The sequence below is a fragment of the Narcine bancroftii genome, chromosome 13 (assembly GCF_036971445.1).
Source record: "Narcine bancroftii isolate sNarBan1 chromosome 13, sNarBan1.hap1, whole genome shotgun sequence".
Lineage (NCBI taxonomy): Eukaryota > Metazoa > Chordata > Chondrichthyes > Torpediniformes > Narcinidae > Narcine > Narcine bancroftii.
The window spans coordinates 10361807-10376476 of NC_091481.1; the positions used below are offsets into that span (position 1 = coordinate 10361807).

At 41.3% G+C, this 14670-nt stretch overlaps 2 protein-coding genes across 16 annotated transcripts in view; one reads left to right on the forward strand and one right to left on the reverse strand.

Moving 5' to 3' along the window:
- Positions 1-1934, forward strand: part of LOC138748000 (collagen alpha-1(VII) chain-like) — a 66555-nt gene extending 64621 nt beyond the window's left edge. Inside the window, exons 24-25 of the mRNA XM_069907700.1 lie at positions 1463-1516; positions 1883-1934. Coding sequence (XP_069763801.1) covers positions 1463-1487 — 25 coding nt within the window. The 3' untranslated portion in view covers positions 1488-1516; positions 1883-1934. The remainder of the gene's footprint in view (positions 1-1462; positions 1517-1882) is intronic.
- mest (mesoderm specific transcript) overlaps positions 1-14670 on the reverse strand; it is a 366224-nt gene that overhangs the window by 232169 nt on the left and 119385 nt on the right. The gene's annotated exons all lie outside the window — the stretch shown is intronic.

A 14670-nucleotide genomic window follows, 5' to 3' on the forward strand; every position in this document is an offset into this window, starting at 1 on the left:
AACCAGAATAGGGAGATAGTGATTGTAAATTTGAAGAGCTTAGAGTTTCATCATAAAGGAGGAAGTAAATAAGATTGAAGGGGCTGATTTTGGATGCCCATTTAAAAAATAATTGTATTATTAACCTGCAACTATTGCTTCCAAAGCAATCACCAACTAAATTCTCAGTGGCTCCTCAATATAATATCAGCATTTGACCAGTGCTAAACACATTATTCATTCTCTTATCCTATTCAAAATAAAACCCAATTTCATGAGTGACTAATGTCAACTATAGGTTTTCTAATGTAGTAGCAAAGGTTTTGATGTTGATGTGAATTTCAATGTCATATGCTAATATGGTTGAATATGAAATAAAATATTATGTACCTTTGTGGCCCCACAAGTTCCCTGACAGTTAATGGATGAAGCAGCTGATTTTAGTGGAAATAAGTGAAGCCCTCTTTTGAGGCATTATTTTGCTTTAATTTTCTAACCATTCTAGCATCTTGACCCAATTATGAATATATCTTTAATTTACTGATCTTACTTCTTCACACCTTCACTTTAACAGGCAGAGTAAGTGTTTTATAGCAAAATTAAATGTATGTTTAAGGAATTAGAAAAGAAAACAGGCAGACACATCAGATCTGAATCAATTGCTCATCCTTGCAATGGACATAATTACCCAAATTAATGAAGTGGAGTTACATTCTTATTCATCCAGTTATAAGTCCCCTGTTCCTCCTTCCCACATTACCCCTGCACATAGTTATTACTTTATTTCCAAGTGAACAAACTGTACATTCTGGAACTCTCAGTATTTTACAGTAAAGAATGAATTATTGCACAAAAAAGTAGAACGCAACCAATTAGTGTCACGTTTCACTTCTTGTTCTTTATTCCAATGCTTAAATACATAAATGAAAGTTTGATAACGACCTCTTCCCTTCGCTCTCTATTTCAATCACACACACTTCCAGTAAAAGGAAAGAGTTACTTGCTTCATTTGTTCTTCTTGTATAATCTAATCTTGTTCTACAACCAATTAAGTAGATACCTTTAGCCACCCACAAACCCTCATCACGTGCAGTGTGCTTTATTTTTGCATGATTTACATTTGCTAAAAATAGGGAATCATAGCCCACGTTGTGTTATCTAATGCCTGGGTGTTGATGATGCAGGTACGCTTTTACTAATAAGGTGACAAATTATAATGTGACCATTTTAATATAATCTACTCAAGTCATGTCAGTGAGATTTCTTTGTTAATTACAAAATGTAAGGGGGGGGGGGATGTAAAAAGAGAGACAATTCTTGTTTAGGGATTGTGCTTTCTGCTTTACTTCAATATCTGTTGAAAAAGCAAAGGTGAGTGTTAATGTTTATTTTTGAGGCTGCTCTGCAAAAACCTGAACAAGAATGAAGGTAAATCAGTGCAGAATTATTCACTACTGAATAAATTTGTTTCCATCTTGAGCAGGGAGAAGTTGGTCTCACTGGACTAAAGGGTGAGAAAGGAGATCCTGGACTTTCAGTAAGCATCCTTAAGATTCTTTAGAAAACATTTGAAGTACTGAAAGAGTCCAACTTTTTCCCTCCACTGCACCTTTGGATTTATCCCATCTGCCCCACTCCACCTGTGTGCCTGACCTCCTTAACCCTCTTTCCTGCAGCGTTTCTCCAAAGAATTAAATTTGTTTGAGTTAGGAAAAAAGTCTTCAGCCTGAAACAAATAATATCACTTTCTCTTTTTATCAATGATAACTTACTTCCAACATTTCCCTTGTTATTTCCTGTTTAAAATAGTTTTGCTTGGGAGCTACAAGCTTTTCTCCCTGGCCATTGTAAGCCCACTTAAATAGTGCAAATCACTTTTAAGATTTTTGTTCATTGTGTTCAGGAAGAAGAAGTAAAAGAAGTTGTCAGAAGAGAAATGAGCAACAAATGTGGTAAGCCAATATTATTATCTCTGAAATTAAAAAAAGGATTTTATTAGAAAGAAATTCTCAAATGTTTTTTGAAATGTCCACAAAATATCATTTTGGACAATGGTTTGCATCTTTGTGTAATGCAATTTCTCAGCATAATAGTTTAAAAAAATCTTTTACCAACTCCTAATGCTCAAAGTGCCCAATTGGCAGTAATTTCCCAGGTATTACAATGGTTAGACATTATAGATGGAATCTAAGTGTAATTTAATCTGGCTGTTGCTTCAGCATGTATTTTCAAACTAATATATAAAATGAAAATGCAAATAGATCAATTTATATATGGCAAGAGGTAATTAAATCTGATTAAAAGCCTGCACATATGAGAGATTTAAACTTTAACAACCACTAAAAGGTAATTGTTGTTTCATAATGCAATTTTATTTCTAAATAATCTTTCAAACTGAGCAAAGGAATTCTATGATTCACCATATGTAAAGTCACAGTGCAACTTCCCCAATTCTCCATGGTCAAAATACTGTTATGCCAGAAAGACTTTTTTTCAATATGACAGTTGTTAGTGTCGGTTAAAGGGCTTTAGTGTTTTGTTGGAATATATTTCAAAAGGAGTGGAAATATCAGCCCCTTGTTGGAAGTATAATATATGAGATTTAAAATGAGTGTAGGGTTAAGATCAATTTACAATATTCTTACGCGAATGGCATGATTCAATTCTTTCTTATACAATCAGAAACTAGATAATAACTTGACATGGTTTGTCTTGATCTCTAGTTTCCCATCCCTCCATTTTATCTTTTGTAAGTTTTTTTTAATAAAACCTTCCAAGAAATTGAAGTATTTTTGGTACATTAAATTTCTGCATCTAAAGCTATAGGGATATTGAAAGTCAGAAAAAAGTTGTGAAATTGGAATAACTGCTTTAAGAAATCATTTTCTTAATTTCTCTCTTTTAAAGCAATAAAACTTAATCTACGTTTCACAAATTGCTTGCTAAGCTTGTGACTAGCATGTCATTCGAATGCAGACAAAGTGATTCAGGACTTTTAAAGATCTCTCCATTTCTCCATGACAGCCTGTTCTTCATGACAGAAATTGGATCAAAAGGTTCAAATGGATTAACTCATAGTAATCACACTGAAAGTAGTGAATACTGCATGAATTAAATTGACCTTTAGAAAGAATATGGTAAATTTTGTTCATACATGCCTCAGTCTGTGAGTATGACAATGCCATTGATTGCAGGTAACTACTTTGCAATAATTCAGGTTGGAGGAGGGGGTGGGGTTAGAGGGTCAGCTGGGGAAACCCCTATACCCCATTGTTCGACTATACAGTAGGCCAAATAGGGCTCCATTAACGCAGGAGTCCCTACAATTTGATTTCAAGATGCTTACTTTAGTTTTAAAACACTCAACAGCCTTGCCTATCCCATTCTGGAGGCAGACCTCTTGAATTTTTTTGCACAATTCCACTACCAGCTTTGAATTTAATCATGTTCCCATGCCTACCGCTGCCAAGACAAAACACTGGCTTTCATTGCTTAATCCTCTCCCTCCAGTACTTTTATGTTTCCTTTAAGACTCCTTTTAATACGTCTTTTTGATCAAATTTCAACCATTTGTTCTTGTTTCTCCCAACTTAGCTCGTGTCAAATTTTGTTTGATAATGTGTTTTTAAAATTTTAATACACTGAAGATATGAAATAAAATGATGATGTTGATATTGAAATGTCTGATAGGGTCTTGCCTCTACATTTTAGAGTATGTTCACCAGGTGGTGAATATAGAAGTGTGTAACTAAATTCACCATCTAAACTCTAATGCTCAATGAGAACCAATGGGAACATTACTTTTAAAGGATACGGATTGGAGTCATCAGGAGTAAAATGATACATGGGAAAGCCAGTCTAAAATGGACAGAATTGTGTTTAGTGGAAAATTTTATTTGTGCTGCAATTGTTGGCTTACAGCATAGAGATGCCAAAAATAGATATTGAAGCTTTAGGAAATAAGGATTGGTTTTTGATTAAGAAAACCAACATGTGGAGTCTTTCATCTTAATAAGTGAGTTGAACATCTATGAGAACCAATATAGAGAAGGAAACTGTTCCTATGTCAATTCAAATGAAATATTTGGTATGTGCTCTGCTCACCACTAAACTGCAGCAAAGTAACTTTAGGCATCAAATAGAGGCGTACAATCACAAGTCATCCCTTTGTAAACCCAGAGCAGGATTCTTACACAAGTTTAGAGTTCATCCTAACATGATTAATCTTCATGATCTGCAAAAGGTTTCATTCCTTTAATATCAAGTTATTCAGGTAAAAGTGTGTCTACATACCATATATGTGTATCTCAAATTGTCTATATTCCTACAGATTAATGTTTTCCCTTTCCCAGCACCCACAGAGTTCTATTTCCTGTCATTACGGTTCTGAAATCAGATTTGGATTTATTATCAGAGTACATACATGACATCACATACAATCCTGAGACTTTTTCTATGGGCGAGGCAGAATTACCACTTAATGGCAGTGCAAAGAAAATACCGGCTCAACGTACACATGTAAACAGATAAATAAATGTAAACAAACTGACTGCAATACAGAGAGAAAAATATCAATAAAGTGCAAAAGTAAGAGTCAAATAAGTCCCTGATTGGCTTTGTTGTTGAGGAGTCTGATGGTGGAGGGGTAGCATCTGTTCCTGAACCTACTGTTATGAGTCTTTTGGCACCTCTACCACTTTCCTGATGGTAGCAGTGAGAACAGAGCATGGTGTGCATCCTTGATGATTGCTGCTGCTCTCCAACAGCAGTGTTCCCTGTAGATCACACATGTCAAACTCTGGCCCGCGAGCCAAATTTGGCCCGCGATATAATTATATTTGGCCCGCAAGATCATTTCAAAAATGTATTAGAGGTGGCCTGCCCTGCAGCGAGAGCCGATGCTGTTTTTTGGTAATGTCACCCCCACCATCCTCCCCCTTCATTGCACATCCTTCCCCACCCCCTAACTATCCCCTCCCCTCTAAAACCACCCCCCTTAAAAGATGGCCAGAATATTCTCAAAAGGAATCCAGAATGGTAAAGTTCCACAAACCTTCTGCTGGGAATCCTAACAACACCCGAGCATCAGATCCATGGGACGCGGAGGGAGCAAGAGTGTTGCAGGTTGACCGTGCAAACTTTGAGAACAGGGAAAACAAAATTGTAACACGAGAAGTCTGTCGATGTCATCAGCTGGCAAGCCAGTTGGAAGGCTCCCCGCACAACCAGTCACTTCTCCCACCTGTCGAGCGGTGCGGCGGATTGGCGAGCGCCTGTGATTTCCTGTCGGCGCGACAGACATGGCAGGCTGCGCACGGCCCCCGCTGTTGCGCAAAGGCTGATCGGCAGCACGCTGGGCCTGAGTGGGTGGGTAAGCAGGGGTGGGCAGAGGGTGTAGGTGAGGAGTAATGGGCAGGGGAAGTTATGGTGGTGCGAGGGGCAGTTAGGGAGGGATGAGTAGAAGGAGGGGTGGATAGGGAAGAGGTAAAAGGGGAGGGGCAGGGCAAGTAGGGGAGGGGTGATTAGAGGGTGAGAGACGGGTAGAGGGAGGAACAGGTTGAGGGGAGAGGCAGTAGAGGGGCGTGTATAGGATGGGGTGGGTAGAGGCAGAGCGAGTGGAGTGAGGGGTGAGTAGAGGTTGGGTAAAGGACTGGTCAGGTAGAGGGATGGTGGGTCGAGGGTGAATAGAGGCCTAGAGCCTGAGGAGTGAGCAGGAAATGCTGAGTCCTAATGCAGGTCAAAATGGACACAGCCTGTGAATGCTGACGACATCTCCACAGGGACCAAATATGTTTCCCTCAGGTCAAGCAAAGGGTGAACTTGAGCTACCTACTTCTGACCTGTAACATTATCCTCCTAAAGTTAAATATTACATATGTTGAAAGAAGAGAAAACATGCAGATGTTGTTAAAAATTTTCAATAAATATTTAGCTCGGCCCTCGACTTAGTCCAAGTTTTTAATTTTGGCCCTCCGTGAATTTGAGTTTGACACCCCTGCTGTAGATTTTCTCGATGGAGGGGAGGGTTTTACTCATGATGTCCTGGTCTGTCCACTACATTTGCAGAGCTTTTTACATACTATATGGCAATAAATTAAACCAATTTTATTCCCTGCTAAAGCTAGCTGATATTATATTGCTGAATTAAAATATTTGATTAGCGAATAATGTTGAGAAAATTGCTTTACCAGGAGGTTAAGGCCACAGTAGCTTAAATAGCAGAAAAGAGCTGAATTCTCAAACTATTTTCAGTTTTATTAACATTGCTAAATAAACAAAATATTTAATTGTAGGGATCATAAAGCCCAATGAGTAGTTAGTGTTGAAAAATTAAATTTAATTAACAGGAATATATTTGTGCATAACCAAATCTTTCAAAATGTGGGACATACTCAAATCTTTAGTTTATTTAAATTAGATTGGCAAATAAGCAGGCAGCTTTGTCCTGAATGGTGCTGACCTTTTTTGAACATCATTGAAGTTACATTATTCCAGCCAAGTGGAAAGCATTCCATCATACATCTAATGTAGGTGGTGGGAAAAAAATTTAAAAATGTGAGAAAATTAGTCATTTGCCACAAAATGCTCATCTTCTGAACTATTGTTACAGCCACACTATTTATCTTCCACCTGAGTTCCCCAGTTAATGGTAATCCTCCCCTGAAGATGCTGGTGGCAGGGAACTCAGCAGTGGTAAAAATTGTTGCAAATCTACAGTTGGTGACTGGACAGCTCTCAGTTTGGGCATTTCAGTTGAGGAATTCATCCCAGGCCAGTAGCACTGAACCATAGAATATAACGGGACAGAAACAGACCCCTTCAGCCTTTCAAATCTGTGCCAAACTATTTTTTTCCCATCCCACTGCTCTCATCCAGTCCAGAGCCCTCCATACCTCTCCCATCCATGTATCTGTCCAAATTCTTCTTAAATGTTAAAATTGACCCCACATTCACCACCCCAGCTGGTAGCTCATTCCACACTCACACCACTCTGTGTGAAGAAGTTCCCCCCTCACTCTTTTCCCATATCACTCTTAACCCATGACCTCTAGTTTGAACCTCATCTACCCTCAGTGGAAAAAGCCTATTTACATTTACTCTGTCTATCCCCCTCATAATTTTAAATGCCTCTATCAAATCTCCCCTCATTCTTCTATGCTCGAGGGAATAAAGTCCTAAACTGTTTAACATTTCCCTGTAACTCAGTTTCAGAAGTCCGGGCAACATCCTAGTAAATCTTTCCTGTAGTTAGGTGACCAAAACTGCACATAATACTCCAAATTTGGCCTCATACAACTTTACCATAAGGTACCAACTCCTATACTTAAAACACCTAGTTTGACCTATGAAGGTCAAATTGCCAAAAGGTCTCTTTACAACTGTTGTGTGTGGAGGAGGTGTGGGCTTCCTGCCTATTGCTGGTGGTCATGTGGCCTCCCCATATGAAACACATTCAGAAGTCACATCACCTGTCACAATGTGGTGTAGTTTTTGTTTCACTCAAAGTTGTAGACAAAGTTACAGTTTACAGGTGGAGTGTCAGTTAAGATTGGGCTCAGACCACTGGTCAATGCACACCTTACCATTGGCTGGTTCAAATCACCTAATGTCCTTATTGGCTAGAGTCCTGTATTTAGCACCAGCATAGAGGACATTCACCCCCCTCTGCCTTTGTGGTGATAGCCCCGGACACCACTCCATTGCCATGTCGCTTGGAAGGGTTGCAGGTAAGGTGCACACTGCACTGAAGCTCAACCATGGTATTGCTATAGCTCAAATTGCTATAGATCAATACTGGCAGTAGAGCCACTGCTCTCAACTGATCAGTGGTACCAGATTCACCTTTTCTCATTCAGGGGTCCGGGAATGTGCGTATAACCCCTGTTTATAGTGTGCAAATGTCTGCATCACCTGTGTGAATTAATAATAATAACAATCCCGTTTGATTCCCGTCACAAATTTTCCCACTTTATTATTAATTGTGCGTGTGTTTAATTCCCATTATGATCAGTCTTTTATTAATTGTTGTGTTAATGAAGTTATGTTTGATTGCAAACCCTTGTGTCCAGACTGGTTGCTCTTTGAACCCTCCAAACCTGACACTTTCTCAACCAAACAACAACATGCAATGTGATTGAGACAGCACATTTTACTCAGTGGAACTGAATTTCAAATGAGTCAAATGTAATTACCATATAGTAGTATGTTTATCTCTCAGTAATAGAATTCAGTTGTATTCAACAACAAATATACAACAGGAAATACAACAGGAATTTGCCACTACTCTTTAATGCAAAAATTGGGGGGGGGGGGGGTTGGTACACAAATCAAAATAGATGAGGAAGTGGCTGAAGCATTGCTGAAAAGATAGGCTCTGTGGAAGCTTTTTTAAAGTTGAGAGAACTGTAACAAGGCATTTTGGATGAGATTCCAGAACATAACAGTGCCTGGAGAACAGATAAGCACTTGAGCATTGATGCATATGGTTTTAAAAAGGAACACCACCACCATTTTATATATTATTTTACATCAGATATTCCAAAGAAGTCAAAATTTGTGTGAAATATAATGTTTCCACCCTCCTGTAGCCAGTGTTTTCATATCTATTCGGAAAGGAAAAGCTGAATCTGATCATTTCAATGTAAAAGGTGATTACATAGCAGTAATTCACTAACATGGTTTTTACTGAATGGCACAGAATGTTTTTCCAAGAGCTTTCTTTAGGGAGCAGGTTGTGCTTTACAATGCACGAAAGGATGCTAGATATTGAATACATTTTTTGAAAAGTATTTTCTCAAAGTAAATGTGTAGATTTTCAAATTGAATAAGATTTACTACTCAGTTACATCTTGGCTAATTTAAACATTGATACCATTGATACTATTTCTGATAATTGTTGAATTTGCTGTGAGCTAACAGAAGTCTTATTTTATTAATCCTTTTTGTCTTAAATTAATCAACTCTGTTATTTCAACAGCTTGTGCAGGTGAGTCAGAAAAGAAGTGGGTCGACAGAATGGTGAGAACATTTTTTTGGTCTGGATTCGTCATACTCTGCATTTGCCAAATAAGAAAATACATGATGCAGTGTTGATTGGGGGTTTCCCTCTCTCTAGCCTTGCCCACCATTCTCATCTCCTCATTGAATCTTGATCCCACTTATCTCGTTCCTTCACACCTATGTCTATTGCACCTCACATTCTCTCCACCTTTTTCAAATCTCCCATACTGCATGCCTTATCTTTACCGTGGATGTGCAGTTCCTATCCATATATATTCCCTATTGCTGGACCCACCATTTCTTTCTGGAACACAGATTCAATCAGTCCTCCCCTTCTAACACTCTCATCCATTTAGAACTTGTCTCACTCTTAATTTCTTTTTTAATTGTTCCAATTGTTTCCAAATCAAAGGAGTCGGCAAGTCATACCATAGATCCAAGAAATTGCTTACTTTTTGTTGGTTAGGTAGAATGGTCTTTGTTCTAAACCAGAGGTTCTCAACCTTTTTCTTTCTACTCACATGCCACTTTAAGTAATCCCTGGGTCATCTGTGCTTAGTAAGGGATGGCTTAAGGTGGTATGTGAGTGGGAAGGGAAGGTTGAGAATCACTGCTCTCAACCCAATTATTACTGAAATATTTTGCTTGAGAAAAATTGTCATTGGCCCATTTCCTTCAGAGTTCTGAAACCATGCACATAATGAGTCAATCAGGTACAATTAAAACAATGGTTTTCAAACAGCTACCTGGACTACACGTCCCCACCCTGTCTCTTTGTAAGAACATTTTCCTTTTCTTTCGGATCCTCTTTCTCCACTACATCTGTTCCTGGGATGAGGTGGCCTTTTACATTAGGACATCTGAAATAGTCTTTCTTCAAGAAATATCGTCAAGTTTATTGTCATCTGATTGTACGTACAACCCGATGAAACACCGTTCTCCGGTTCTTGGTGCAAAACATTCAGACACACAACCAGACATAACACACATATGCAGGAGGTCTTGAATTGTATTTTATCTATTAAAATAAATATTGCTTTGTACAAATGAGAGTCTCAGATGGCTAGCGTGAGCAGTTTTTCCTTTCCCACTGCCCGTGGGAAAAAGCTGTTCCTCAGCCTGGTGGTGCTGGCTATGATTCACCTGTATTCAATGATTTTGCATGCCCATTTTAGACAACAGTCCTGATAGAAGACATCATTGAGGGGGAGGGAGGCTCCAGTGATTCTCTCTGCCACTCATATAGTCCTGTGGATTGACCTCCAATCCATTTCTTTGCAGAAAACGTACCAGACTGTGATGCAGCTGGCCAGGACACTCTCCATACAGCTCCTATAGGAGCTGAAGGTTGACATAATGGTGGCCAATAGGCTTCCCTGTTCAGTCTCAGGAAGTGTAGTTGCTATTGCACCTTCCTGACAAGTGATGAGATGTTGTGTGTCCACAGTAGGTCACTAGTTAAGTGAACTCCAAGCAACTTGGTGCTCTCCACTCTCTACTACAGAGTTGTTGATGTGTAGTGGAGGGTGGTTGTTCCTGGTCCTCCTGAATTCTATGATCATTCCTTCACCTTGTCCACATTGAGACTCAGTTGTTACTCTCTCACCATTTCACAAGATTTCCCACCTCTTCTCTGTAGGTCAACTCATTGTTGCTGCTGATGAGGATAACGACTGTTGTGTCATCTACAAACTTGGTGAGATTGTTGGTGATGCAGTCGTGGATCAGTAGCGTGAACAGGAGCGGGCTGAGCACTTACCCTTGCCCATAGACAAGCAAAGCAAGTGCTGTTAAACACTATGCAGATCATCTGATATGACCTCCTTCTTCAAATAAATGTGGTTTTCACTCTACCACCATCAACTCAGCCCTTACCATCATCTCCTCTATTTTCTGCAGATCTGCCCTGACCCTCTCAGCCCATAGAGACAACAAGGACAGGATTCCCCTTCTCCTCACCTACCACTCCTCTAGCCTCTCCATCCAACATATCATCCTCTGCAATTTCTGCCACCTACAATGTGATCCCACCACCAGACATCTTCCAGTCTCCACCTTCCACAGGGACCACTGCTGCATGTCCATTCATTCCTTTCCACTAATTGCCCCCTTGGTACCAACCCCAATGTCTGCAGAAAATGTGAGACCTCCTCATTTGTCACCATTTGGGGCTCCAAAATGATGTCATTGGAAGTGAAGCAACACCTCATTTGTGAATCTCCATCAGTGTTGCTATTGTCTGTCGGTCGGTCTCTCTCTCTCTCTCTCTCGCTCGCTCTCAAAAATTCCTTTTTATTGTTTGTGTTGAGCAGTATTTTATCTGAAATTACACTTCCAACAAAGGATCTAATCTATAATGAGAGCCGAGAAAAGCATTGAATTTGTGAACAAAGTATCTCATTTTCTCTGATATCCAAGAATTTTAGAATTCTTACTATTCAGTGAGGATATATTATTGCCTTTCCCTCTTTATATATTGGAGGAAGCAAAGGTACTCCATTTTCCAGCATACAGTATATTCAGTAGATGAACTGTACTGTAACTTCCATTTCAGAATTACAAAATTTTATTTGCTCTTAACTCAGAGCATTGGAAATGGATTAAGCAACAAAGCATTGACAACGATGCATGTTTTAATTAAATTCAATAGATTGGCAATAAGGAATTGAAATTCCTCTGGGTGCTACTTTTAGCACAGTAATTAATCTGTTCACATCAAATTCTGTGTGGGACTTGAATGAGTCTTAAAACCTCTTAAAATAAGGTTTAGAATTTGTTGAATTGCACACAAAGGAATTAAAAGAGATTGCACAAAACAATTCATTAAAAATGGCGCATAACAAAATTTCAGACTTGTCTGTTGTTGTAATAACTTTTGAATTAGATTTGAAAATTATTTCTTGTCCATTATGGTATTGTATTCGGATCCTTGTTTTGAAATTCCTCACTTCCTTCTTAAATCTTACCCTTCTCATGATAAACCTCTGTCCTCTAGTTCAGGAATTATCTACACTGGGAAAAAGATAGTGCCCATTCATTTTATTCATAGCCCTCATGATTTTATGCACCAGCATTAGGATCATTCCTTAGCTTTCTATGCTCTCAGGAATAAGGACCCAGTCCCCATAACATAATTCTGGTGAATCACCCCTTCCAATAATGATATCGTTTCCTATAGCTGACTAACCAGCAATGTAGGAGCTTGTCAAGGTCTTTTTGAAGTTCATATCTGCAACATTCACTGCCCTGCCCTCGTCAATACTCTGTCACCTCTTCAAAACACTCTATCAAATTCATCCGACACAATCTGCCATATGCAAAGCCATTCTGACTCCCTTCAATCAGTCCCTGCCTATCCAAATGCTGATAATCATGTCCTTAAGAAATTTTCTAACCACTAATGTCAAACTCATTGGCCTGTAGTTCCTTGGTGCTGTCGAAATGTTAGTTGCTGAAAATTAGCAGATTTTAGATGAAATGAAAAATATCTAATTCAAATTTATTCTAATCATTGCTATCAATCTCACAAGATGGATTGTTTGAGACAAAATACTCTCGGTTACAACCCCATTATGCAAATTTGTAAGACTGCTAAAAACATGCAGATAAACTTTATCATTAGGATCAAGGATCCTTTGATGTTTCTTAAAACTTTACTGACATAAATATTCTATTGTGGCGCTCTGAGGAGCTGAAGTAAATCACTGCCACCACACCGATGGTTGTTAACAGGTGTTTTTATTCAAATTCCGCGCGCCCCTTTAAGGGCAGCATGAGCTCAGTCACCTGGTGCATTGTGACGTTATAATCGCTGCCCAGGACGCGTGCTGGAAGGGATACTGGAGTCAAGAAACACCTGACGACGCCATCTCCTAATGGCTGCCCCACCACGTGGTGATACAAGCGGGGCCGGTTCGCTATTAGGCTGTGTGCTGCCACACAACCCCCCTCCAACTCCAGAACCGGCTACTAGTCCTGTCGCTTTGGCGATCGACCCCACCGTTTGGGCACGGCCACCTGGACCGGTTGAGATGTCTAGGTGGGTGGCTTTCAAGCAGTCCACAGTAAACAATTCCTTCCTGCCCCCCACGTCCAAAGTAAAAGTTCCGCCCGACTGCCAGAGCACTTTGTACGGCCCCTTGTAAGGCTGCTGCAGCGATGCTCTCTGTGGTCCCCTTCTGGCAAAGACGAATTGCGCCACATCAAGTTCTTTGGGTCGATGAGACAGTCGAATGCCATGGTGCGATGGGGTCAGGTTGCCCAGGCATTTACGGAAGTCAGCGAGCCGATCACCGTCACTGTGCGGGCCGAAAAATTCACCTGGCAGGGTGAGTGGTGCGCCGTAGACCATTTCAGCTGACAAAGCTTGCAGGTCCTCCTTGGGTGCCATTCTGATTCCGAGGAGGACCCAGGGCAACTCATCCACCCAGTTGGGGCCGGAAAGCCTGGCCATCAGGGCGGACTTTAAGTGGCGATGGAACCTCTCTACCAACCCATTACACTGCGGGTGGTAGGCCGTGGTGTGGTGCAGTGTTACCCCTAAAAGCCTCACCAGCTGCGACCATAGGGTGGAGGTAAAATGAGTGCCCCCATCGCTCGAAATATGTGCCGGCATGCCAAATCGAGCGATCCATTGGCCAACCAGGGCTCTAGCACACGTCTCTGCCGATGCTTCACGGACCAGAATGGCTTCTGGCCCCCTGGTGCTCTGTCCACTATGGTAAATAGGTACCGCGACTCCCTGGACACTGGCAAAGGGCCCACGATGTCTACGAGGATATGTTGGAACCTTCGCGGTGCTGGGTCGAAATGTTGGACAGGGGCCTGCGTGTGCCTGTGGACTTTGGAGGTCTGCCATCGGATGCATTTGCGGGCTAGTGCTACGGCCTCCTTCTTGAGGTCGTGCCAGACAAATCGCTGAGCCACCAAGCAGACGGTAGTCTTTACTAAGTGGTGGACAAGATTGTGGATGGAACTGATGACCCCAGCCCTCCAATCCTGTGGAATTACCGGGCATGGTGTGCCAGTGGAGTTATTGCTGAGCAGCAGAACTTTTACTTTGGACGTGGCTGTGCGCAATCGGGAAGGCAGATATCCTCAAGCTGGAGCCCTGATACTGCGATGCAGAGAGCCTGGGTTTCGACATCGCGCTGTTGGGCCTGTGTGAGCTGTGCATAGTCGAGAACGGGAGCTAGCATGCTGATGGCGAGGCGGGAGAGCGTGTCAGCGACTACGTTGTCTTTACCCACCCTGTGCCAGATGTCCATTGTGAATTCCGAGACATAGGACAGGTGGTGCTGTTGCCTGGCTGACCATGAGTCCTTGGCCATCGATAGTGCTTGGGTGAAGGGCATGTGGTCAGTAAAGATGGTAAAAGTCCTGCCCTCTAGGAAAAATCGAAAATGGCGGATGGCCATGTACAGCGCCTGGAGCTCCCGGTCGAATGCACTGTATTTGAGTTCTGGAGGCCGCCCCTTCCTGCTGAAAAAGGCTAGCGGGTGCCACTGTCTGTCCAGCCACTGTTCGAGCACCCTTCCGACCGCCGTGGCAAAAGCATTGACCGATAGTGCCGTGTGAGCTTCCGGGGGCAGGTGCACTAACAAAGTTGCCTCAACGAGTCCCACTTCGTCGCTGCAAAAGCCTCGTCTGCCTCCCCTGACCAGGCCAAGGTCTCCTTCTTCGTCGCTATCA